At 43.3% G+C, this 26,040-nt stretch overlaps 1 protein-coding gene across 2 annotated transcripts in view; it reads left to right on the forward strand.

Moving 5' to 3' along the window:
* Positions 1–26,040, forward strand: part of LOC123801609 (N-acetyllactosaminide beta-1,6-N-acetylglucosaminyl-transferase) — a 79,689-nt gene that overhangs the window by 34,889 nt on the left and 18,760 nt on the right. The window contains exon 1 of one of the 2 annotated variants that reach the window (XM_045811718.2): positions 13,644–14,997. The exons of the other annotated variant lie outside the window; for it this stretch is intronic. Coding sequence (XP_045667674.1) covers positions 13,920–14,997 — 1,078 coding nt within the window. The 5' untranslated portion in view covers positions 13,644–13,919. Of the gene's footprint in view, positions 1–13,643; positions 14,998–26,040 lie in introns of those variants that run through there. 2 annotated transcript variants of the gene reach the window in all.

The following is a 26,040-nucleotide window of genomic DNA, read 5'->3' on the forward strand; positions in this document are numbered from 1 at the left end:
GCGCATACCGTGCGTGCGCACACACACAGTGTGTACATTTAAATGGTTTTGGCCATCCAGCTCTGCCCTCCATTCCACCCAGTTTGTCTGGGGTTTAGCGTGAGCATGAGCTGGATTCTGCTTATTCCCATGATGGCTCTTGGTTCCCATGGCTCCCGAATGGTAAAGATACCGTGTATATCTCATAAGACAGCTCCTCAGCCCGAGCCAACTTCTTCATCTGGTGCTCGTTAGAAGAAACCACCATCTGGACCAAGATTAAAGGGAAAATCGGTCATGTTGGAATTACGGAGACTCCGTGTCATCTCAAGGCGGCACATTCCCAAGGGATTTCTCCAGAGGAATTTTGACTGTATGTTGTTTCCCCTTTATACACTGACTTTTTTTTTTTAAAGATTTTATTTATTTATTTGACAGAGAAACAGCCAGCGAGAGAGGGAACACAAGCAGGGGGAGTGGGAGAGGAAGAAGCAGGCTCCTAGCGGAGGAGCCTGATGTGGGGCTTGATCCCAGAACACTGGGATCACGCCCTGAGCCGAAGGTAGAAGCTTAATGACTGAGCCACCCAGGCGCCCCATACACTGACTTTGCAACCTAAACTCCCTGTAGGGTGCATATTGTTCTCTCAGTATGTCTTGAATTTATTGAATGGCTAGTAATCGGCAAACTCAGAACATGAATTCAGATTGTTTTAGGGCTAATCCAGTGTTCTCTCTCCTCCTTACAGTGAATGTATAGAATCATTCTTCTCTAAAAGTCATTTTTAGGGATACCTGGGTGGGTCAGTCGGTTAGGCATCTGCCTTCAGCTCAGGTCATGATCTCAGGATCCTGGGATCAAGTCGCATGTCAGGCTCCCTGCTCGTTGGGGAGTCTGCTTCTCACTCTCCCTCTGCCCCTCCCCCCTCCCCTGCTCATGCTCTCTCTCATAAATAAATGAATAAATAAACAAATAATTAATTAATTAATTAATTTTAAAAAAAGATTTTATTTATTTATTTGACAGAGACAGCCAGTGAGAGAGGGAACACAAGCACAGGGAGTGGGAGAGGAAGAAGCAGGCTCTCAGCAGAGAAGCCTGATGTGGGGCTCGATCCCAGAACACTGGGATCATGCCCTGAGCCAAAGGCAGACGCTTAATGACTGTGCAACCCAGGCGCCCCTAATTAATTAATTAATTAATTTTTAAAAGTCATTTTTACTTAAAAAGGCAGGTAGGGTAAGAGCCACAAAGAGAAAATTATCAAAGACTGAAGCCAGTAGTCTTTGAACAATACTTTGTCATGGAAATTTTTTTCTTGAGGACTATCTAGTTTTATTTATTGATTTATTTTTAATTTGTTACATATTTGAAGTGGTACATTATCTTTTAAAGTTTTATTTAAATTCTAGTTAGTTACCATACAGTGATATATTGGTTTCAGGTGTACAATATAGTGATTCAACTCTTCCATACATCACCCGGTGCTCATCACAATCCCCTTCACCTGTTTCGTCCATTCGCCCCCATCTCCCTCCCCTCTGGTAATCATCTGTTTGTTCTCTAGAGTTGAGTCTGCTTCTTGGTTTCCCTCTCTCTCTCTCTCTGTTTTTCCTCTTTGCTCATCTGTTTTGTTTCTTAAATTCTACCTAGGAGTGAAATCATATGGCATTTGTCTTTCTCTGACTTATTTCTCTTAACATAATACTCTCTAACTCCATCCATGCCATTGCAGATGGTAAGATTTTACTCTTTTTATAGCTGAGTAATATTCCATCATATATAGACATCACATCTACTTTATCCATGCATCCGTTGATGGACACAGCAATTTCCATAATTTGGCTATTGCAGATTATGCTGCTATAAACATCGGGGTGCATGTACCCCTTTGAATTAGTATTTTTGTATTCTTTGGGTAAATTCCTAGTAGTGCACTTGCTGGATCGTAGGGTGGTTCTATTTTTAACTTTTTCAGCTATGATTCCAACATTATGTGAAGGCTATCATGTTGCCAAATGTGTTAAAGGGCCTTGCTTTTATAATCCCTCTTTGAGAATCTTGTATTTAAATGGATAATTTTGTTCTTTTCTTACTCTTGTTACCAACTGTTAAGTTGAGAGTTGGTTAATAGTTGATTTCAGAGTCACTATTCTCAGGGAAATTCAGAATTAGGGAAATTTGAATTTTCGGTAAGCATCCCCCTGGAGTCTTTCCTCAGCTTGCTTTTTTGGCTGTTAATGTTCTCTCTCCCTTGGTGATTCTAATTTATGTCTATAGCTCCTCACCGCTTGGGTACTGATGAATCATAATCCTGCATCGTGCTCCCCAGGCCCTTTCCTACATTTCTCCCTGTCTATTGGATATCTTCTCCTGGGGCTCCCGCTGACATGCTCCCCCTTCCATCTCCCTACTCCCCACAAACCACCTCTCGAGAATCTCTGTGACTGCCACCACCATTCTCTCCTGTTAGCCAATAGTTTTCTGCCCCATATCTAATCAGCACATTCTGTACATTCTGTCCGGGATGGTTTCTAGTGAGTATCACCCGGCCTGTTCCCATCACTACCACTGTAACTCCAGCCCATCATGCGCTCAAATAGATTGTTAGACCCGCCCAAGTGCACTCTCTAGCCCAGGTCTCTCTCTTCAAACCATTTTAACACTCTTGACATATTTTTCTAATGAAGCCATGGCTCTAAGAATAACTTCTCAATCTCAAATGCTTTAAGGAGTTCCCACAGTTTACTGAATTACTCTGTATAAACATCTCAACATGGCATGTTGGATACCAGCATATTCTTAGTAAATATCACTTCATTATCACAATATCACCTCATTGTCGATTCCCACTGCTCTTTCCCAGAAAAATCACTGTGCCTTGTGTTCCTACCTTGGGCACTTTTCTTCTTCATGTCATTCTATCTACATGGGCCATGGTCCTCCATCTCTCCCATTTAAATAATGGTTTTAATATGTCTGCATTCAATGACTTGTCATTTAGGAAGGGTTTCCGATTTTTTTTTCAATTATACACTTTGTAAACCTTTGTCATAACTCATTTATGTCATTCTATAATCTTCTCTATATTATCATTATGAATGTGAATATCATATTACCCTGACTGAACTATATAATCTCTTTTGGGGTCTTTTATATTTTTGGCAGCCTAACACAGTGAACATCCAGTGGGATAAGAATAGTTACTGAATCGATTTAAATGGAAATAATTTTTTATTCAAGTATAATAAACTAATATTGTTATATTAGTTTCAGGTGTACAATATGATGATTTAACAATTCTATACATTGCTCAGAGCTCATCAAGATAAGTGCATTCTTAATCCCCTTTATTTATTAACACCCCGCCCCCCAACATTCCCTCTGGCAACCCAGTTTGTTCTCTGTATTTAAGAGTCTGGGTTTTTGTTTGTCTCTTCTTTCTTTATACTTTTTTTCCCCTTAAATTCCACTTGTGAGTGAAATCCTATGGTATCCTGACTTATTTCACTTAGCATTAATACCCTGTAGGTCCCTCCATATTGTCACAAATGGCAAGATTTCATTCTTTCTTATATCCCATTATATATACACCACGTCTTTACCCATTTATCTGTAGATGGACACTTGGGTTGCATCTGTATCTTGGTTATTGTAAATAATGCGGGAGTAAACATAAGGGTACACATGTCTTTTCAAATTAGTGTTTTTGTTTTCTTTGGGTAAATACCCAGTAGTGGAATTACTGGATCATATGGAAGTCTATTTTTAATTTTTTGAGGAACCTCCATACTGTTTTCCACAGTGGCTGCACCAGCTTGCCTTCCCACCAACCGTGCACGAGGGTTTCCTTTCTCCACATCCTCGCCAACACTTGTTTCTTATGTTTTTTACTTTAGCCTTTCTGATGGGTGTGAGGTGGTATCTCACTGTGGTTTTGATTTGCATTTCCCTGATGATGAGTGATGTTGAGCGTCTTTTCATGTATCTATTGTTCATTTGTATTTTTTCTTTGGAAAAAATGTCTATTCACGTCCTCTGCCCATTTTTTAATCGGATTGGGTTTTTTTGGTGTTGAGTTTATGTGTTCTTTGTATACTTTGGATATTAATCATTATCAGATATATTGTTTGCAAATACCTTCTCCCATTCAGCAGGTTGTCTTTTGTTGCTTTCCTGCATTGTGTAAAATGATTTTGGTGTAGTCCCAATCATTTAATTTTGGTTTTGTTTCTCTTGTTCGAGGAGACATAGCTAGAAAATATGTTTCTACAGCGGATGTCAAGGAAATCACTGCATATGTTTTATTCTAGGAATTTTACCATTTCAGATCTCACATTTAGGTCTTTAATCCATTTTGAGTTTATTTTTGTATATGGTGTAAGAAAACCCGTTTCATTTTTTTACATATAGCTGTCTAGTTTTCCTGGCACCACTTGTTGAAGAGACCGTCTTTTCCCCCGTTGTATAATATTGCCTCCTTAGCCATAGAGTAATTGACCATATAAGCCTGGGTTTATTTCTGGACTCTCTACTCTGTTCCATTGATTTGTGTGTCTGTTTTTGTGGCAGTACCATACTGTCTTGGTTACTACAGCTTTGTAGTGTATCTTGAAATCCAGGATTGTGATAACTCCATTGTTGTTCTCCTAAATGGAAATAATTTTTAATATGCTGCTCAGCCCTGCTGCCCAGTCAGCTACAAATCATCATCCCCTCCGCCACCCCCATCACACACACACACAGACACACCCCACAACCTAGATTACTTTGCCACATTCTGAGGGATCAGTTTCAGACAGCGTTTTCTAGCCATGTTCAGTCTTTCTGGGCCATTTCCTGAAGTCCTTTCTGCTCCTGGTCAACAGCAATGGAACTGTTCTCTCTCCTTCAGTTTTTCCAAAGCATCTTGTTCCCCTTGAGAATGCTTCACAATGCCAAGCTTATTTTGGGAGCAGTACAGGCTTATGCCAGACTATGCTTCAATCCGAGGTCTACCATCCCTGAGTTTACCAAACTGGTGCCTTATTCTTACCACCAAAGAGGTAAAAAGAACAGCCCATCAGTAGAGGCCCCTGCTTTAAAGACCATATCTGGGTTTTCATAAAGCTGTTCTAAAAAAAAAATTATTTATTTATTTGAGAGAGAGAGAGCAAGGGAGCATGCATTGGGGAGGGGCAGAGAGAGTCTTAAGCAGACTCCCAGCTGAGCACAGAGCCCAGGGCAGGGCTCAATCCCTAGACCCTGAGATTACAATCTGAGCTGAAACCAGGAGTCAGGTGCTCAACTAACAGTACCACCCAGGCCCCCATAAGGCCGCTTCTTTGATGGAAAAAACTCATCAGTTGGTTAAGGAAATGACCTTGCTGAGATTTTGGGTGATTTTGTTTCTCTGAGACTCAGCGTAGACAATTTGCAATCGTAGAAGGTGACATCCAAAGCAATAAATGTATTAGTGACTTTCCTAACTAACCATTTCTTAATGTGGTTTCTCAATGCCAGAGCTGTTTATAAGCCTGTCTTTCTCTCATCCTTTGACCTGCAGAGTATATGACATTCTTTCTTGAGATGCTTTTGGAGAAAGCCATGAGTGGCAGGTTTTCCCCAAAATATATTTATCCTATATCCATGTCAGTGCCATGTTTTCAGAGAATAGATGGATGATATCCATTTCCCATAATCTTTCTTTTCAGCCAGATTTAAAAGATAAGAACTTAATTGTGGACATATTAGAGAATAAAACTGCCATTTTTTATATAGATTTATTTATTTATTTATTTAAGAGAGAGAGAATGCACACACGTGTTCATGTGCAGGTGAGCAGGGGAGGGGCAGAGGGAGAGGGAGAGAGAGAATCTCCAGCAGACTCCTCACTGAGCATAGTGCCCAATGCAGGCTTGATCCCACCATCCCAAATTCATGACCTGAGCCAAAATCAAGAGTTGGACGCTCAACAGACCGAGCCACCCAGGCACCCCAAAACTGCCTTTTTTTAATTAAGCAAGCTGAAGATACTCAGATCATCCCAATGCAGTTAGCTTCCTGCCATCATAAGTCCCCTCTTCTAGACACTTCCTTTTCCCCTACCCACTTCCTTAGCCCCAATCCTCATGGGATTCCTCCTTCATGATGAAAATCTGTAATTCTGTCTTTGAGTCAGAGTTCCTTGGGGGTCTGCAAAAGGAAGGTCCTCCTGCCCGGGACTCCAAACGCTCTCCCACATCCCACCTGAAAACTGCCCAGCTTAGACCCTGAAGTCCTGGTTAGGTGTCCGGTGATCTTCTGGAAAGGCTGTACACCCCCATCTGGTTTCTCCTCTCCCAGGACTTTGGTCTGTCTGAGCTAACTGCCCTCCACCCACCTCCAAGTCTTCTTGATTTTATCACGGGTCAGTTATCCTACCACATTTTGGACTTTCTCCTGCCCTCAGTGAATCTAAACAAAGCTCCCCAGAGCAGTTTTCCTGTAAAAACAGCCTCCTCTTTATTCTGGGCAGAATTTAGAATAATCACAGCATTTAGAGCTGGAAGAAGCCTAAGGGAACGTCTACTTCCAATCCTAAGGTTGTACAAATTTGGAAATGGAGAGTGGGAGAGCTCAAATGGCTGGTTGACTCTGCTGCTCCGTAAATAAGTGAACATTTTCTGGCTTTATTGCCCCATTTACTGCAAATGTTAAAATAAGTGTATCCATTCATTAGACCCCCATATTTATCTATTAGTCTCATTTTAACAGAAAGAAGACGTCTCAAGTCACATGTGATGTGGAGGAGAGGGGATTTCAGTATCTGTTAACACTATAGTAACAGTTATTTTCCTTTTGGGTTCTCCCTTCATTATGTAGGTTGTTATTAAGACATTTTTATATCCACTGGGGAACATCTGTATGGGTACAACAATTTGTGTGTCCTTTTTGGTTCACTGAGAAGCTTTCCTACAAATGCTAATCATTTTGTCCCTATTCCTCGGTGGTTTGGGCTATGTAGGGAAGGGTGATATAGTTTTTATGCATTACAGTTTGCAGACTTTGGATGGTCTGATGCTCCCACACCCAGATCAATGGCTTAAACATTTCTTTCCCTTCCACCCTGATCAGTTATTTATTTTTTAAGGAATTATTTATTTGAGAGAGAGAGAGAGAGAGAGAGAGGGCACATGCGAGCTCATGAGCAGGGGAGAAGCAGAGGGAAAGGATCTCCAGCAGACTCCCCACTGAGTGAGGAGCCCTATGTGGGGCTCAATCTTGTGACCCTAAGATCATTACCTGAGCTGAAATCAAGAGTCAGATGCTTCACCAACTGAACCACCCAGGTGCCCCTGGTATTTTTTTTAACCTTTCTTTTCTTTACTTTTCCTTTTTTTTTTTTTTGAGGGGGGGGGCAGAGGGGAAGAGAATCTTAATCAGGCTCCATGCCCATCATGGGGTAGGGGGAAGCGGGGGCTTGATCTCACAACCCTGAGATCATGACCTGAGCTGAAATCAAGAGTCAGCCGCTTAACCAACTGAGCCACCCAGACGCCCCAGGCACTGATCAGTTACTGAATACTCTTTAAGCAAATATGAGTGGGCAGGACTGCTGGTGTCTAGGGTGACCAATTCATCCTGATGTGCCCAGGACTTTCCCAGTTTTAGCACTGAAAAATCCCACATCCCCAAAAATCCCTCCCTCTTGGGCAAACTGGGACAGCTGGTTACCCTAAGCACTGCCCCAACACATTCCTGCTCACTTCCCAATGCCCAGGTCATCTCAGGATCAAGATATTTATCTTCCATAGAACAGCACCGATTAATAAACTGGAAACAAGTTATAATCAAACCACTCAGTTATGCAGGTTCCATCATACTAAAGACTCGTTGAAGGGTAATGATTGAAACTGCGCTACCAGTCACGAGGGCCCTAACCAAAGCAGACTGGGACCAAGCCTACTCTACTTATAACAATTTTTCCATTGTTTTTGAGGAGAAAGGATAAAGTTTAAGGAAGTCATTTAAAAGGATAAATCAGTACACATAAAATCTGAATCTAAAACTACTTTATTTTCTTAAAAGATTTTATGTATTTATTTGACAGACAGCGAGATGGGGAACAGAAGCAGGGTGAGTGGGAGAGGGTGAAGCAGGCTTCCCGCTGAGCAAGGAGCCCAATGAGGGGCTCCATCCCAGGACTCCAGGATCTTGACCTGAGCTGAAGGCAGACGCTTAACGACTGAGCCGCTCAGGCACCCCTAAAACCACTTTAACCAGTGGGAGAATCAAATGCAAAGATCTCCAATGAAGTGCAAACACAGGACATATCTTGGAGACAAATTTGTTCCAGCATTTTAATGTCTAGGAAAGAAGTGTCCGCTTTTTGGGATTGATCCAAGCCCTCTGCCCTAATAAACTGTCTAAACTCAAGTTAATGACAGGTTCTGTGGGAAAGAAGCTAGTAGGAGAGTGGATTGAATAAACTGAACACGAGTCAAGAATTTAATAGGGCTATTAAAAGTAGAAGTTGGAGGGAGTCACTGCCTATCTCTATTTTAAGACTGTTTTGTTTCCACTTATTTGAAAACGTTCAAAAGATAAAGAATATCTTCAAGATACAGTTCTCTGGCAGCTGCTGAATGATAAACTACTGTCTCTTAATAGAAACACCATCCCCTTGCAATGTCAGTCTGATGTTCAAAAATATGGAGATGGAAGAGTTCGGAGATGGTTGGTGTCAGAAGGGTGGCAGAAGACTATCCCAGATCTGGACAGACCTTGTACATGCAAGTTCTCGTCATGAATCTGCAATCTTTTTTTCTCAAAGGAAACATTCAGAAAAGTTGCCTAGAAAGACACACAGTCCCTTATTCTGTCCCTCGAAATTTAACAGAATATAACCAAAGATAAAATTTTGTTTGTGATGTGTGTTTGGTTTTTGCTTTTGTTTTTGTGTGGGTGATTAGAATTAAATCTGGGCAATTCAGCCCAGAAGGGGAAAGAACTTGGCTACCCGAAGAATGCTACTGTTAGGGAAGTAAGAAAAGGAGTGTGACCCCAGAAGAATGAGGTGGTGCTCTGTGGCATACATAGCAGGAGGGGAAGAAGGCCTCTTAGCCAGATTGGATAGACTACTCTTTTTTTAAAAATTGGAAAACTAAGGCAAAGTGATTCCAAGAGACTTTTTCAGGGTCATGTAGTAAGCAGCAGAGCCTCGGTTTTTTTTTAAGAGATTTATTTATGCATTTTAAAGAGTGCATGAGCCGAAGGGGCAGAGGGAGAGGAAGAGAAAATCACAAGCAGATGCCACACTGAGCCCGATGGTGGGTTCAATCTCATGACCCTGAGATCAGGACCTGAGCCCAAACCAAGAGTCTTGCTTAATCGGCTGGGCCACCCCAGCAGAGCCTTGTTTAAACCCTGCTCCAAAGCCTCAGTCTTCCCCACCATTCTGTGTATTTGTCTCTATCATAACCTTTTTGCGGGGTGGGTAACCATTTGGATGTGGTTTGGAAAATGGGTGGAAGGGGCTGCAGCTGGGAATGAAGGGTACCTGCCGCCCCCCCCCCCCCGCCCCGGGGCAGGGGGATAGGGCAGAAGAGGCCAATGTCGCCCATGATGATAACAGTGGCCTTGAAGACTCCTGCCTAACCTTCGGGATCTTTTAGGTGGCAGAATGACCCCTCAAGTACAGCTGCTCGGCTTTACTATACGTACCTAGGATGGCGGACGGGGCAGGTGGTTTCCTGGGTGAGCCAAGTTTGCCAACAGAGAGATGACTTAAGATGTGTTGAGTCATTCTTATGTGCAAGGTGTGTTCTAAGCTCTTTTTACATCCCAAACTATTTAAAACTCTTTAGAACCTGGGGTGCCTGGGTGGCTCAGTCAGTTAAGCCTCTGCCTTGGGCTCAGGTCATGATCCTGGTGTCCTGGGATCGAGCCCCACATCAGGCTCCCTGATGACTCCAGGGAGTTTGCTTCTTCCTCTGGCCTGCCACTCCCCCTGCTTGTGGTCTCTCTCTCTCTCTCTGTGTCAAATAAATAAATAAACAAAATCTTAAAATAAATAAATATATAGATAAAGAAAGAAATCTCTTTAGAACCCTATGAGGTCAGTCTTCTTAGCATCTCCATTTTCTAGAAGAAAGAAGGACACTGAAGCCTATAATCCAGGGCCCTCACTGTAACCCAGAGGGTGGGTGGAAGCAGCTTCATGCAGGTGTAAGGATGACCAACATTGCTATCTGCCCTCATTCCGCATTTATCTGTAAAGATACAGAAATTCTAGGTGATTGCAAAGACTCCAATACGGCAAAATGTGGGCCTGGAGGATCAGACTGCAATCTAGAACAGAGATCAGCAAACTACATACAGCCCCTGGGCTAAACCTGGCCCATTTCTGTACTGTCTGCAAACAAAGAGCGACTTTACATTTTTAAATGGTTGGGGGAAAAAATCAAAAGAAGATGATTTGGTGACATGGCAATTATATGAACTTTCGATACCAGTGTCCATAAATTAAGATTTAGCAAGACACAGGCACATAGTGTTATGGCTACTTTCATGCTGTGATAACAGCTCTCCATGGTTGCATCAGAGAACAAAAGTCCTACAAGCCTAAAATATTTACTATGTGGCCCTTTATAGAAAAAATGCTGATGCCTGATATAGGATCATGTGTTCAACATAATTGCCTAATACTTTCAGGGAAAAATTCTTGTCATAATTGTGAGGTTATTAAATAACCAAAAGCCTCCCCTTTTGTGCAGAAAATGGTTAATTAAAAAAAGATTCTGAATAAACATATTTCACAAATGACTTTTTATTTTATTTTTAAAAAGATTTTAGTTATTTATTTGAGAGAGAGAGAGAGCTCAAGCAGAGGGAGTGACAGAGAGGGAGAAGCAGGTCCCCAATGAGCAAGGAGCCCGATGCAGGACTCGATCCCAGGACCCTGGGATCTTGACCTGAGCCAAAGGCAGATGCTTAACAGATTGAGCCACCCAGGCGCCCCTACAAATGACTTTTTAAATAACATCTGCAGCACATATGCATAAAATATAGAAATACATTTATATTCCTATTCGCTAGATGTTAGTACTCTGCTTGTTTTCAAAGAAAGTCTGGTTGGCCCAATGTTTGCAGTGATCTGTACGGTTGTCCAGCCGTTTCATAGTGACATTAACTTATTTGATATTTTACAATACTGGAGGTCCTTGTCGACAGTAATAAAATGGTCACCGAGCTGTAGGACTGTCAGCCATCCTTTAATGGAATGATTGTGCAATGCTCTGCTTCTGGAGCTTTTCTGGAACCTATTTCACCCTCTGTCCGCCCCTTCTCGCTGACCACAGGGTGCCCCGATCCCCAGTGCTACATCCCTCTTTTCATCTGTGACTTTTAATCTGTTCAGTTCTGAGTCAGTTTGTTATGATTATGTCTAAGCTAAGAGTCCATAGGCTAAGTCTCAAGAGGGATTCAAAATACATGACCTTTAATGCTGAAAGCAAAGACGATAAACCGGCATCCTTAGGCCCAAATGCAGTCTTCGGGAGTGAATGTACATGCACGTGTCTTACAAATGTGTTAACGACTTGGTAACATTGAAAGAGTTTGGGATATATATATATATATACATATGTATATATATATATAAAACTCAGCTTTCTCACTTCTCTTAAAATATCTGAAAAGCTGGCAGCACTGGCCCTATGACCAGCATGGCATTAATAGCCAGCACTGAGAGGGAGCTGCTTGCTTTAGGTGGGACCCAGGCTCTTCCCTGAGGTCCGCACACTCCCTCTATGTCCATGACACCTTGGCCAAGTGTTCGCTGCCACTCGTGAACTTACTAGCCCTGCCTTTCCCTTCCTCCACCAGCTTCACTTCCACTAGAACGAAGGGAAGTGAAGGCATCCAAATGGACGGTTCAGTTCTTCCCTTTCTATAGCCACATTTCTACTTTTTGTCTGGGCCAAAAGGGCTAGCAATGGGAGGGAAAGAGCAAGATTTAACCTCCCCTCGTGTTCAGTGGGAATCAATCAACCCAATGGGAAGCCTTAACAGGATAAATGTTTCTCTTTTCCATTACTAAGAACAGAAGTCAAAATATCAGTTCATTCACACGGTGAGAAATGTTGGGTATTTTTCAAAAGAGAAATGACAACGGTAACTGGTAATGTGTAGTGAACACTTGTGATCGTATACCCAAACCCAGAACAAGCATCATCTCATTTACCCGTTCTTCACACCACGCGAAATGGGAACTGCTGTGATTTTTTCATCTCACAGATAAAGAACCCCGGGGCTAAGAGAGGTTAAGTAACTTTACCCTGGTTTCGTAGCCGGTCACTGACCAGCGGGGATTTGAAGCCAAATAGACTGGAAAGGGAGCTGCAGAATGAAGGTTTCTGGCTTCTGTCCAGCTGAATGACTTTGGAAAAAAATATTCTTCTTGGCTTCCATTTCCTCATCTGCAAAATAAGGGGTGCGTTAGATGATCTTTGGGTCTGTTTCCAAATCAATATTGGTCACCTCCAAGCTACTGTTGTCATTCATGAGCTCCGTGAATGCTAGTAAGCTAAGGGGGAGGGGGTGTGGGATTGGAAGGGGGCAGGGAGATTGCTGCATCATACACCAAACACTTTCCTGACAGAGGCAGCTGCTCCCAGGGCCACATGGTGCCCAGACAGGTAGGATGGATGGGTGACTGCGGGCTGCGAGGGGAGCAGGCCACTTTTAGCTACCACTGTGGCTGCCACAATTAATTTTTTATTTTTAGCTGGACAAGTCACTTCCCCCCCAGAAGTGTCCTTACCACCCTCAAAAGTCTACAGTGCACTCCGCATTTGCTGAGCGCTCCAAGCACCGGCCCAGGTGAGCGACAGCTCCTGTGCAATGTGACCAGACCTGCTGGGCTTCCTTTCCTGCCTCCCCTGGGTTACACTGACTGATACTTCCAGGAATTTTGCAGCAGCCCTGAAGCCTTTGTTTTTTCTTCAGAGTAAGGAAGTGGGAGAAGAGGGGGCTGGGTGGGAAGCAGACTTCTTTGATTTGGATGAAATGACCTCAAATCTGAAGATGTCAGACCTTGCGAAAGACCAGGGGCGAGTCACTCCACATACTGTAGATACTGGGGTGTCAGGAGTTCAAGCTCTCTGAAGCTCTGTGTGAAATGAGAACCAACTTTCTGGGAACAATGACTCTCACCTTTCCCTCTGGCACGCAAACTAAGGTGTTTTATTTCATTTATGTCATCCACACCGACCCTTTAATGTTACAACTCACTGCTCGCATCCTTCTGCCCTCATCTCATGCCCCAAGCGTGTAATTCTTTTTTCCCCTCTTCCGTAGCCTACGCACACATGCATATGCGAGGTAACACCATCAGACTGTCTGATTTAACCCAGGGAACACCCACCTCGCCACAGACTCCTCGGCCGTTGATGATCTTCTACTTACGCCTATTACAAGTGCGTTTTTTATCTGTGTCTGTGTGCCCAGAGGTAGAAATAACACTGAAATGCTAAAGAGGGGCAGAGAAACGGGAAGACGAACAAAGCCGAGGGGCGGAAGTCCTAAATGCCGTGGTTCCCAAGGGCTGCTAGCAGGTTGCGGGGCGAGGCAGAAAAAGTAGAAGCACTCACTCTCCAAGCCGAGGAGAGCGCCTGAGAAGCGCAGGGAGAGCAGATCGAAGGAGACGGGATGGAAGGGGGGCGGGGCGAAGCGAGGGAAACTCAGCCCGGGTGAAAAGGACCCGTCAGTCCGTTCCAGAACGTAATTAGCTAAGATCCGCCCCTTGAGTTTCGTATGCAAATGAGGAGGTCCGGGCGGGAGGCGGGACCGGGCTGCGCGGCGCGCGGCTGGCTGCTGGGGATTCTGCACCCAGGGTCAGAAGAGCAGTGCGGGCTGGAGCAGCATCTCTCCTCCGGCCGGCGCCGCGGGGATGGACGCCACGCCGCAGCAGACGGTCAATGAGGCTTGAAGGACTCCAGCCCTCGGGAGCAGCTTGCCGAAATTCAAGACTGGGAAGAGAAGTCAGTTCAACCTCTTCACACGTGTGCTTTCAGGGTCTGGTCATTTCTCAATCCCTGGAGAGAGATTCCTTCCCCAAGGAAGTGAAAATAATGAACTTTTGGAGGTACTGCTTTTTTGCTTTCACTCTGCTCAGTGTGGTTGTTTTCGTGATACTTTATAATAGCCAGTTACACCTGCCAAAGAGTTTCGGGACGCTGAATGGCTCCAGTCACAAGTATTTTAGAATAGATGCCTGTGATTACGCCTTAGAAGGTAAGTCAACTTTTTTGTGGGGAAAGACCTTGTCATCACCTCTGGGGAGTGTCCCGTGTAAGGACTACCTAATCCAGAACCACTACATCACCAGCCCCCTGTCGGAAGAAGAGGTTGCTTTCCCTTTGGCTTATGTCATGGTCATCCATAAGGACTTTGATACTTTTGAAAGGCTCTTCAGGGCTGTCTACATGCCCCAAAATGTCTACTGCGTCCATGTGGATGAGAAAGCCACAGCTGAGTTTAAGGAATCTGTGTGGCAGTTACTGAGTTGCTTCCAAAATGCTTTTGTTGCCTCAAAGATAGAGCCAGTGGTCTACGGGGGCATCTCCCGGCTCCAGGCTGACTTGAACTGCCTCAAAGACCTAACTGCGTCCAAGGTGCCGTGGAAGTACGCCATCAACACGTGTGGGCAAGACTTCCCCCTGAAAACCAACAGGGAGATAATTCAGTATCTGAAAGGATTTAAAGGGAAAAACATTACCCCGGGGGTGCTGCCCCCAGCTCACGCAATTAAGCGGACTAAATTCGTCCACCAGGAGCACATAGGCAAAGATGGCTCTTTTGTGAAAAATACTAATATTTTGAAAACCTCACCTCCACATCAGCTGACCATCTACTTTGGCACTGCCTATGTGGCCCTTACCAGAGAGTTTGTCAACTTTGTCTTCCATGACAAAAGGGCCGTTGATCTACTACACTGGTCAAAAGATACTTACAGCCCGGATGAACATTTCTGGGTGACACTTAATAGGATTCCAGGTATGTGCCGATTTCCATTCCAATTTTTTCTTGAGTTCACTCTTGTCCAACACTTCTAGGGAACAGACTCCTTTGAAATTACTTGAAAAAAAATTTTTAGTGCTTAGAAAACCATCATCTGGTTGCTTTTTAGTGACCAGCTTCATGCCAGTTTGCTGTCTTGTAACTGTGTGCAATATAGTGATCTAAGAAGTACGCAGAGCTGCAGGAGCTCTGGCAAAGCTGTCTTTGATCGTGTATCACGTAGCTCAGTCTTTTGTTTGCGTTTTTTTTTAAATTGAGGTGTAATTGACATATACTAACTCAGCCTTGTGAATGAATGCTTTTCATCGTCCTTGATAAGCACAGCTATGATGTGTTGAAATTGATTTTTAATAAGCATTCTAGAATTTATGAGTTGAAATAGGTATGTCACACAGTATTCCATTCAGAGCATGTCACACAGTATTCCATTCATCCTCAAAGTCATTGCTCAAAGTTGGTGGGGCTGCTTTTAGAATCTGTGAATCTTCTTTCGAAGTTGATCAATTATCTCTTCAGTTAAATGTCTCTAATCTAAGACCTAACCAAGTGCCGACTCAGTTCAACAAAAACAGTCTAATATTTTGTTGTCAAGAAGAATGGGTAAAATGAATTGGAATACACAGAGTCGATCAACAGCTGGAATTGATCCAAAGTAAATTCTCAATTTCGAAGTCACCAATTATTGGAAATTCCACTTTGCAGTCTCTTGATTTCATAGACTGTGAGGTCTTTTCCATTGTTTATGATCATTTGGAAAGGGGGCCAAGGTATGCCGGACAATTGAACACAGAAAACAGCACCAGATTCCCTCTTTGATTCAGGACTGAGTTTCTTTTCAAAATTCTGTTTTCTGTATGTTGTCTGAGAACACCTGTGTGACCTGTAGCACCTGTTCCTGGTGATGTCCCAATAAACGAGTTTCCCCTGTTGTGACAGCACGGCTGTGAGTATCAGCCCTGTGTGCGGGTGGCCCTATGCCTGCCATATGTGAAATGACTCCCTCCCTGCTCTTACATGGAGTATTGTTACCATGGACACATTTGAGTGCGGTTTGAAGCTACCTTCATAGCCGAAAGTAGATTCAGAGCAGTGACTCTTAATATGCAGCATTCCTAAGAGCCAAATTGGAGTGGTGGTCACGAAAGTCGGCTCAGAGCAGAAAGAGGACAGGCAAGGTGACTGGAAACAGACATTCTATCCCGAGGGCTACTAAATCGTCAGATCAGAGAGACCTGTAGGAGCGGGAGTAAGCCAACATTTATCAGAGTGTAGTGAGTGTTCATTCTTATTGTTTGCAAAGGACTGTTTTAAACACATGTAAATATGCTGTAGGTGGCATCTAATATTGTTCTGGTTTATCTAGTTTGTTTCGGTTGTATGTTCTACATCATTTCAAGGATAAGAAATAATCATTGTCCTCCTCCTATACAGAGGAAGAAAAGGAGGCTTAGAGAGATTGAAGTAATACCCTCCTCTTTATACAGCTTGTCCAAGCAAAGCTGGGATCTAATCCTGGATTCCTGTGACCTGAAGCTTGAACTTGCACCGGGAAAGGAGGGAGTAATCATTTCTTCTTTCCTATATCTAAAGCAAATTCCTGGGGCTCTTGGGTAGCTCAGTCAGTTAAGCGTCTGACTCTTGATTTCATCTCAGGTCATGATCTCAGGGTCCTGAGATGGAGCCCTGCATTGGGCTCCAAGCTCACTGCGGAGTGTGCTTGTCCCTCTCCATCCCCCCTGCTTGTTCTCACGCACTCACTCTCTCTCTCAAATAATAAAGAAAATCTTTAAAAAATAAATAAATAAAGCAAATTCCCCAAATTCCCTGCAGAATCCCAGAAAGGGGGTGGGGTAAGGATGGAAGGGTGAGGGGGAGAACAGTGGAAGTAAGCTCCACCTGACCACTTAGGCTGGAAATAAGGTTAGCAGGAATATGGAGTGCTGGTGTGTGTGTGTGTGTGTGTGTGTGTGTGTGTGTGTGTGTGTGTGTGTGTGTGGTGTGAACACAGTAAACATGCTGAGGCTTAGCAGGGCCAGTGTGCTAGCTGGAGTCCTTGCTAGAACTGATTGCCAACCCCACGCAGGCTTCTCTGCCAGCTTCCTCAGTCCCCGTCTGGAACAGGCCTTGGTCTGGCTCTTCTTCGGTGAACCAGTGGAAATGGGAGGTGTTCTTCGGTTAATATTCTTACAGAAGGCTGGCGAGGGGAGAAGCAACCAAGCTGAGACTTTGAACCTAATCATGTCAAGTATCTTGAAAATTTTGTCTTTACGATGAGTAGACGTCTTCTTTCTTTTTCTTTAAATTCTTTTTTTTTTTTTTTGTTACGTAATCTCTACGCCCAGTGTGGGGCTCGAACTTACAACCCCAAGATCAAGAGTCACACGCTGTACGGACTGAGCCAGCCAGGCATTTCTTGTTCATTTTACATGTACCGTTTTTAAGTTCACCACAAAAATACGCAGAAAAAGAGAAGTAATCTTTATTTTAGGTACCCTATTGTCTGTGAGAAACAAAGGGCTACCAGATGTGTTCTTTATTTACATAGATCGTATGCAGATATTTAGGAAGCTAATTTTAATTGAAATGCTTAAGTTTTTCTTATTTGGAAGCATTTTATAAAGCATTTTATAATCTGGGGCCCAAACAATTTGGTGGAACGCAGTTGCCAGGGACCTTTGCTTCCCAGAACCCAACAATGGCCAGTGCACCGGACTCTCAGACAGGTTAGTAGAATGAGTATCTGTTGTTTCCTTGCTTCAAGCTTTCCGGTGGCTTTTCATTATCATCGGGAGGATCGGGTTGAAGTTCTTACTGTGACGTGACCTCCATGACCTGACTCCTCCTCCTCTCCCCCTCCCCCCCCCACTCATCTCTCTACTTTCATTTCTTTTTACTTGGTGTCTCAGACTTTCTGTTCCAGCAACTTCTTGGCCCTACACACTTTGCAGTTTTCATTTAATTTTTTTGTGTGGGGGGTGGTGGCTTTTCGTGATGTCCTCTCCGAGACATCCCTACAACCATCCCTTTACAATCCGCCTTGGCTGGCGCCTCTTGGGGCCATCTCCCATCACCTACCTCACGGATGGTTGGTACCCCAACTCTGGGTTCTCCTCTACTCGAGGCCCCTGCTGCCAGCGTTGGATTGTAATTTCCTTTTAAGTGCATGTCTCCTCTGCCCTACCCCCTCGGTGTTTGGGTTCCTTAAGGGGACGACCATCTTTGTCTTCCCCATCCCTACCCTGTACTACCACCTACCACGGTGCCCGACTTGAGGATTTGTGGCTTGCTGGATGGCTGTGGGGTAGGTTGGGGGAGGGGCTAGATAGTTAGGAGAAGCTTGGAAGGATGTATAAAAAGTGTCCTATCTCAGGGTGGGGTGGGGCGAATATTTGATAGTAAGGATTAGAGAAACAGGAGGTAAGATACTGCTTGGAGGTATCATTCCACAAGAGCTAAATCGCACAAGTGATATCAGTAAAGAGAAAGAGAAAGATAACAGAAAGACCTAGCAGAATTGGCAAGCCCCAGAGTTCCAGCTGGAATAGGGCCAAGTTCCTCCCTAAAAAAAATCTGGTTTCCAGGTAGTCACCCTGAGCCCATCATGCGGTCGCTTCTGATTCCAAGAGAAAGTACTAGCACCCTATGTGGGCACCTCTAGTTAGTTCCCACCTTACTTGCACCTGGTTTGAGTTTCTCCCACAACCTGGTGCTCATCCAGTCCTGCTGGTAGTACTTCTTCCTGGCCTACTCACGGTTCACGCAGTGGGCTTCTACTGTCTTAATTTGATCTAGGCTACTTCTTAGCTACTGGATTAGGAAAAAAAAACACCTGAGTATAAGAAAATGAAAGGTTAGGAAAAGACAACAATAGAAAGAAACTTGAAACATTTCTCCAGGTGTAGCTCCCGGCGAACATAAACAGTGAGCCATTGAGAAGGTATGTGTTCTCCACGGAAAGGTTACCAGGCCCTTAAATCTGGGTGGGGCTGGATCCGTCCCAGTCATTTTCAAAGTATGCATTGTGTGCTCTGTACATCAGCCTAAATTTAGAAGTCTGTTTGTAGAACCACAAGGGATGCATTCAGTCATGCCAGTTGTACCAATGACGGAGAATTAGAAACATGGATGGCCTGGTGGAGTCCTGTCTTCATGAATGTCATCAGAACAGGCAGGTCTAACAAAGCTGAGTTTGTGTGTGTCCAGGTGACAATCCACACTGGCACTTCTTTTGTCAATATGGAGATAAATTCTGATTGAAGGAGAAATTATATAAAATAGAAACTTCCCTGGGTTCTTATCCATTTAAAGAGTTTTAAAACGATACCACTTTAGGGGCACTTGAGTGGCTCATTTGGTTAAGCGTCTGACTTTTGATTTCAGCTCAGGTCAGGAGATCGAGCCCCGTGTCAGGCTAGGCGTGGAACCTGCTTAAGATTCTCTGTCTCCCTCTGTGCCCCCCACCATGCACGTGCTTTCTCTCTCAAAAAAAATAAAATAAATAAAATGATACCACTTTTGTGTAGCCAGGTAATACTAAGTACACATAATAAATTTGGACATGATTTTTAAAATATTATATCAGTGATTTGGGCCTTCTGGCCAGTTTACCTCTATTAGAAAAGGGCTCTGGGCTCTTCTTGGGCCAGGAATTTGGGGAAGATTTATAATTTACAATTCATCCTGGCTCTTGAGTGCCTAGATTGATGAATTTATATCATAAAATGTTGAGTTCCTGGTAGAGAAACCTTAGGCAGGTTGCCTACTATTTGCATAATTAAGCTCTGCTGAAGCTGTAGGCAGTTGAAGGATCATTTATGATGCCTCCAGCCATTGGCTCTGCTGTACTATTTGGATCATCTTTATTGGGGAGTCTATGCCCAAACATTCTTTGCTCCCCACCCCTGTGAAGGAAGTAGTCCGGAAACACTGCTCTTAATTAGCTTTTAATTCCTAATCTCTAGAACGACATTATGCAAGACAGAAGAAATTGGATTAAAGTATATATGAAGATTTAATTAAATATAAATACCATTATGATTGGTACATAGCCACTGAGCTTAACATGACTTGATTTCTGGCAGAAAGGATTAATGTAGCTACCACTTCAGGACTGGCAAGACCATTTGTCCAACATTCTTTCACCCTGTCATCATTGTCTACCAATTGTATAAGACAAATATTTTCTAGAAGCCACCGTTGCCTTTATTTTAAACAAAAACATAATATTGCATTTCAATGACTCTTTAAGCAGTAACATAAAATATTTTGTATATCAAAGCCCTAATAGATATATAATCAGTGTCAAAATTATCTCTGTAACATCAGTATCTCTACTCTGTTTCTCTGAGCCATTACAACAGCATTCCCTTCCATCTGCCTTTGAGTCCCCGTGATACTAGGAAAAGGACTTGGGAGCCCGACAAACAGAATTGAAGCCCTGGCTCCTATTATTTGCTGACTAAATGGGATTGGCCTTAATGTATGCTGACTCTCAGTTGACCCATCTGTGATGATGGGAATAATAAAACAGCACTTAGTTTCCAGAGAAGGTGTAAGTATTAAGTAAGGTCATGCGTATGGTGTAGGGTTCTGGGACAGAGCCTGGTGAAACACAGATTGCTGATTTCAGACATTCTGATTCAGGAGGTCTGGAGCAAGCCCCAGAATCTGTATTTCTAACAAGCTCCCAGGGTATCCTGATGATTTTTGTCTAGGAAGCACACTTCGAGAACCGCTGATCTAGACCCTTTTTGACAGAGACTAGCCCATTTATAGATTTGCAGCAAATGTTTGTTCTGCTGATTGCCATCAGAGACTCTCTTGACTGAGAAAAAAGGCAGCCACCAGAACGAAGGAAAGTGAGGGCATATCAGGAAAAGCTGGACGGTTGGTGTTGGCTGCATGTAGAGGATGTTGTAAAAGTGGTGTGCAAAGGGCTGACGGGAAAGTACTCTTATTGAGCAAATATCCCCAGGGTTCAGGAATGAGGCAAACCCGCTAATGAATTTGAGATTTGTCCTTACTAGCTTGGTGACCTGGGTAGCTCTAACCTCAGACTCCTCATCTGTACAGGCCTGATAACAACAGCTACTTAATAAGTGGTTCTGAGAGGGGCACCTGGCTGGCCCAGTTGGTCGAGTACGTGACTCTTGATCTTGGGGTCGTGAGTTCGAGCCCCATGTTGGGTGTAGAGATTACTTAAAAAAATAAAACAAAAATTTTTTTAAAAAAATAAGTTGTTCTGAGAATTAAATGAAAAAGTTGAGAGCCAAGTGAGTAACACACTTAATACTATGAATATATATAAAGAAAACCTTAATGTGACATAGAATGCCTAAACAACGAGATCCTCAAGGTGTTAAATAAAATTAATTTAAATATCTTTTTACTATAAAAGGATGTCTACACCATGCCTCCACCACCATATACAACTGGATGTAGATACACCCAAAGAAAACCAGGAGGAAGTACAGGGAAATGTAAGCGGTTTCACGTGTTGGGATGGGCACTTACTTACTTTTTACAATTTTGATTTCCCTTACTGTAACCAGTGTAGTTTTTGAAACCACGAAAACAGCTCACTTCGTCCTCACGTGAATATTGCTAAGTGTGTATTATCCATGAGAAGCGTTTCCTTAAAAATCCAAAGGATGTCAGTAGTGTCTTCAGGACTTTATTTTTGTGATCACATCAGGTGCGAGGAACAGGAATTGGAATTCATAGGTGGTTTTGTTTTCTGAAAGCATACCGCGCACCAGAAGGGACTTATGTGGTGTTTGTTTAGAACATAATACAGTTTCTCAGAAAAGGAAATCAGCACAGCCAGAACCCGAAAGAAACGAGAGTTTTTTCACAATCATTCTATACAGGTTTTTGCTGGCAGCCACATCCTTCCCATTTTGGGTGTTCAACTTCCTCAAAGTTAAAACAAACGTTGCCCCTCCTAGCTACTACACAGGGATAATTTATAAACTCACATAGGAAATTCACCAGCACGCAGCACCGTAACCCTCTTGTGCTCATCAACCAGTTTCTGCAACTACAAACATACTACACAAACTCAAAGCCAGAAAACAAAATGTATGAAAAATCATTGCGTTGACTCTATAATTTTCAGGCTTTTTGGAAAGAGTAGCTTCCTCTTTTCAAAGGAAATATAAAATTCCAGTAGTCCAGGCTGAGGCTTTCTACATATCCCATGATAATGATTTGCTGAAAAGTGAAAATCTTTTTATCCAGCCTAAACTTCTAGGATATATTACATCAACCAGACTGTATTCGTCTTCCTTTTTTTTTTCTTTTTCTTTTTTTTTTTTTTGTGGACAAAGCTGAATCTACAAACTCTTTAAGCCTTAGGAGCAAGAGTCAGAATAACGCTTGTTAACATTTCCCTTCTCTTGGCCCTCCTCTTCCTGCAGGGAAAATGGGAGGAGTATGTTACTAGGAGTAGTAACACTGATTTAGTGGGATAGACCCTTCCACGTGCGGTGTTTAGAGATACTTTTGTTCATCTCTTGTTGCTGTTGAATATCCACTTCCTCTATTTAGGAAAAGAAAAAAAAGGACAAATAGACAGTCTTCTTATTTGATGAGTCCCTGTGTGTTTGTGGAAATGATGCAAGGATATTTCGCTTTCGGCTCTGTATTAATGTATTTACTATGACCACTGGTTCTGGCAGAGCCTTCCCTGGGGGGTTCAGTCATCTTGTTAATTTTTTGCATGTGTGATTTCGTCTGAGATTCCCCAGGTTTCAAGCTTCTGGGCTTTGCACAGGGCTCCTCTCATCTTGCAGGACTGTGCGGAGGGACAAATTCCGACTTCGCATCCCAGCCTCGTCAGGTGACGGCTGGTCTGACACTGGGCAAGTTTACACGACTGACCTGAATCCCAGTTAATTTTTGGTTTTAGGACATTAGAGAAAGTTTGGAAGGTATTTGGGAATTTATTAAAAACTAAGAATTGTGTATTGGGGAGTTCTGATTCAGTTTCACTCCCCATTGTATATACATGTAGAATAATGCATTTCACACCAGTGCCTCTGACTCGCTAGTATTTCTTTTCAAAGATGTTTGTAAAAGAGCCAGAAGAATCTCGGGTGGCTCTAAGGATGAGAGTTTGGGATGACCCCAAAGAATTAGAAAAGCAGGGGCGCCTGGGTGGCTCAGTGTCTGACTCTTGATTTCGGCTCAGGTCATGATCTTGGTTGGGGTCGTGGGATCAAGTCCCGAGTCAGGCTCTGAGCTTGGTGGGGAGTCTGCTCGAGATTCTCCCTCTTCCTCTGCCCCTTATGCTCTCTCGCCCTCTCTGTCTAAAATAAATAGGTAAATCTTAAAAAAAAAAAAAAATTAGAACAGCAGTTTATAGCCTTTGAGTGTTTTAAACACTTCACACTGTACCCCTAAAAATAGTTGACTAAATAAATGGACAGTAAGTGTTACAAGCCTGGTGTGAATGTTTTATTTTCCTTTTTATAAGTTCTTCAAACTCCAGGCACTGGACCACGTAAGAAAGGCCAATGACCTAGATATGCACACTGTAAAATTATCTTCTAGCCTCTGTCCTTGATTAGCTGTTTGCCCTTAGCTAAGTCACGTAACTTTCCTGGGCCTTGGGTTCCTCCTCAGTAAAATGAGGAAAGTGGGGTGGGTGATCTCAAAAAAGTTCTGCATTTTTTGTTTCTTTAACTCTGGAGCATGCAGTAACCTGCCCTGTGTGGGCTTCAGTTGACCCATCTGTAAAATGGAGACAATACCAGCAATTTACAAGATGATGAAGAAAGTAGCTCCCAGCTCAGCCTTTGTTGATTCTATGACCATTTCCATCCTGCCCCATTTTCCAGTATAGGATTACTGGAACAATGGCCTCTGGGCAATGAATTTCCCTCCTTTTCCCTCACAGTCCCTACGTCTATGTTTAGATGCCAACCACCCCTCCTGCCATAACTTAATAAAACTCAGGCCAGTCATCACTGGCAGTGGGTGGAGGTGATTTTTTTTTGTAAAATTCTAACCAAATGAGGATGTTAGTTACTGAGTACTAACACAATATCCCCATTTGCCTGGCTGTCTTAATATAGCACATTTCTCCTTGTTTTTGGAGAGTATTTTCTGGGCACGCCCATAACACTGAGCTAGACGGAGGCGAGTGTAATATATAACTGTGGGGGAGGGAAGGAGGCCCTCTGGAGCCAGACTACTTGGCTTCAAATGCAGTTTTGCAGATTCCTAGTGTATACAATTGGAGGCAAATGATGTAATCATTCTGAATCTCAGTTTCTGTGTTTGTAAAATGGGGACGATAATAGTACCTATCACTGTAAGTGAATTATGTGTAGTAATACGTATCAGTTGCCCAAAATGGTGCCTGGTAAGTATAAATACTATTAGGTGTTTGTTTCTGTTTTTATTCCACCCAGTTGTCCTCCTTAAGAGACAACAGGTACTGGAAAAACACAGTTTTTCCGTGATGCAGAGGCTTCTGAGATTACTCCAAAGGATCTGGAAGATTTTCTAGAACTCAGACAAAATCAGCTTGAATTTCCCCCTCTCCCCAGCTTCCAGTACTACTCTCCTGTGTGGGGACATGAGAGGAAAAGAGTAACTGACAGTATGACACTGGCCAGTGAGAGTGTTTGTGTCACGTACATCATTTTTTGGTGGTCAGTTCATGCTTAGGTACGAAGAAACGCGGGTGATCAACAATAATCCTTTGTCAATGTCGACATCCTGACTCGAGGGTACCTGCAATTTCCAGATAATCTCAATCTCCTCTCTCTGCCCCGATTGGAAAAGAAAATGCAGTATTGTTTCCATCAGAATGAGGGGGCACCTGAGCCAGGATAAAACAGGGTGTCTCATGGGGCGCCTGGGTGGCTCAGTGGTTAAGCGTCTGCCTTCGGCTCAGGGCATGATCCCGGGGTTCTGGGATCGAGCCCCACATCAGGCTCTTCCGCTGGGAGCCTGCTTCTTCCTCTCCCACTCCCCCTGCTTGTGTTCCCTCTCTCGCTGGCTGCCTCTATCTCTGTCAAATAAATAAATAAATAAATAAATAAATAAAATCTTAAAAAAAAAAAGAAAAGAAACAGGGTGTCTCAGGAAGGGTCATCAGGTCCATCTCCCTGTCTGCTTCCATCCATTGTGTCCCAAGAGGGATGCGTGGAGTGAGAACTGTGCCAAATGAAACAGACGTGGCCTCGTTTACCTTCAGAGTCCTCCAGTGGTCCACATGGAATTGAGACCTGTGGTAGAATGAGGAATGTGGGGGGAGGGGGCTCAAATCCTGGCTGCTTCTATCCTGTGATATCGGGCAGATCCCTTCAGTTCTGCAAACTTCATTTCCTCAGCCGAGGAATGATACTGCTGATCTCACGGTGGTGATGGGAAAGGAGGCACGTGTTCTAAGAAATGACTCAAGTAGTAACTCTTAACTGTACCGTACTTCTACAACTAGTAACCTACAACTCCAGCAGAGCTCTAAAGCCTGTAGTGCCACTCCTGACTCATGGAAGGTGCTCACTGAATGTGGTTTTGGGGATAGGTTTTGTTTTTGTTTTTGTAAGTGAACCATACTAGAAAGAGTAAAAACTTGAAACAGCTACTTCAAGAAGAACACAATGACTTTGTGAAGTGGAATGGGTTAATTTCATTCTGGAGTTGGAAATATAGTCCCATCATTTAGGTTTAGAGGAACCAAGCCCAGGAAGGTGAAGTGATTTGTTTGGGTCACCTGATGTAGCAGCTGAATTGGGTCACGAAGATGGGACTTTTTTTTTTTTTTTAAGATTTTATTTATTATTTGAGAGAGAGAGAGCACAGAGGGAGAGGGAGAAGCAGACTCCCCGCTGGGCAGGGAGCCCGATGTGGGGCTCGCTCCCAGGCCCCTGAGATCATGACCTGAGCCGAAGGCAGATGTTTAACTGACAGAGCCACCCCGGGCGCCCCGAAAATGGGACTTCTAAGTCATAATACAATAGTCTGTATATTTAGTGCTTCTCACAATTTCTTTCTGAAATACTCTAG

This window comes from Ursus americanus, chromosome 32, assembly GCF_024610735.1.
Source record: "Ursus americanus isolate L20-20 chromosome 32, mUrsAme1.1.p, whole genome shotgun sequence".
Lineage (NCBI taxonomy): Eukaryota > Metazoa > Chordata > Mammalia > Carnivora > Ursidae > Ursus > Ursus americanus.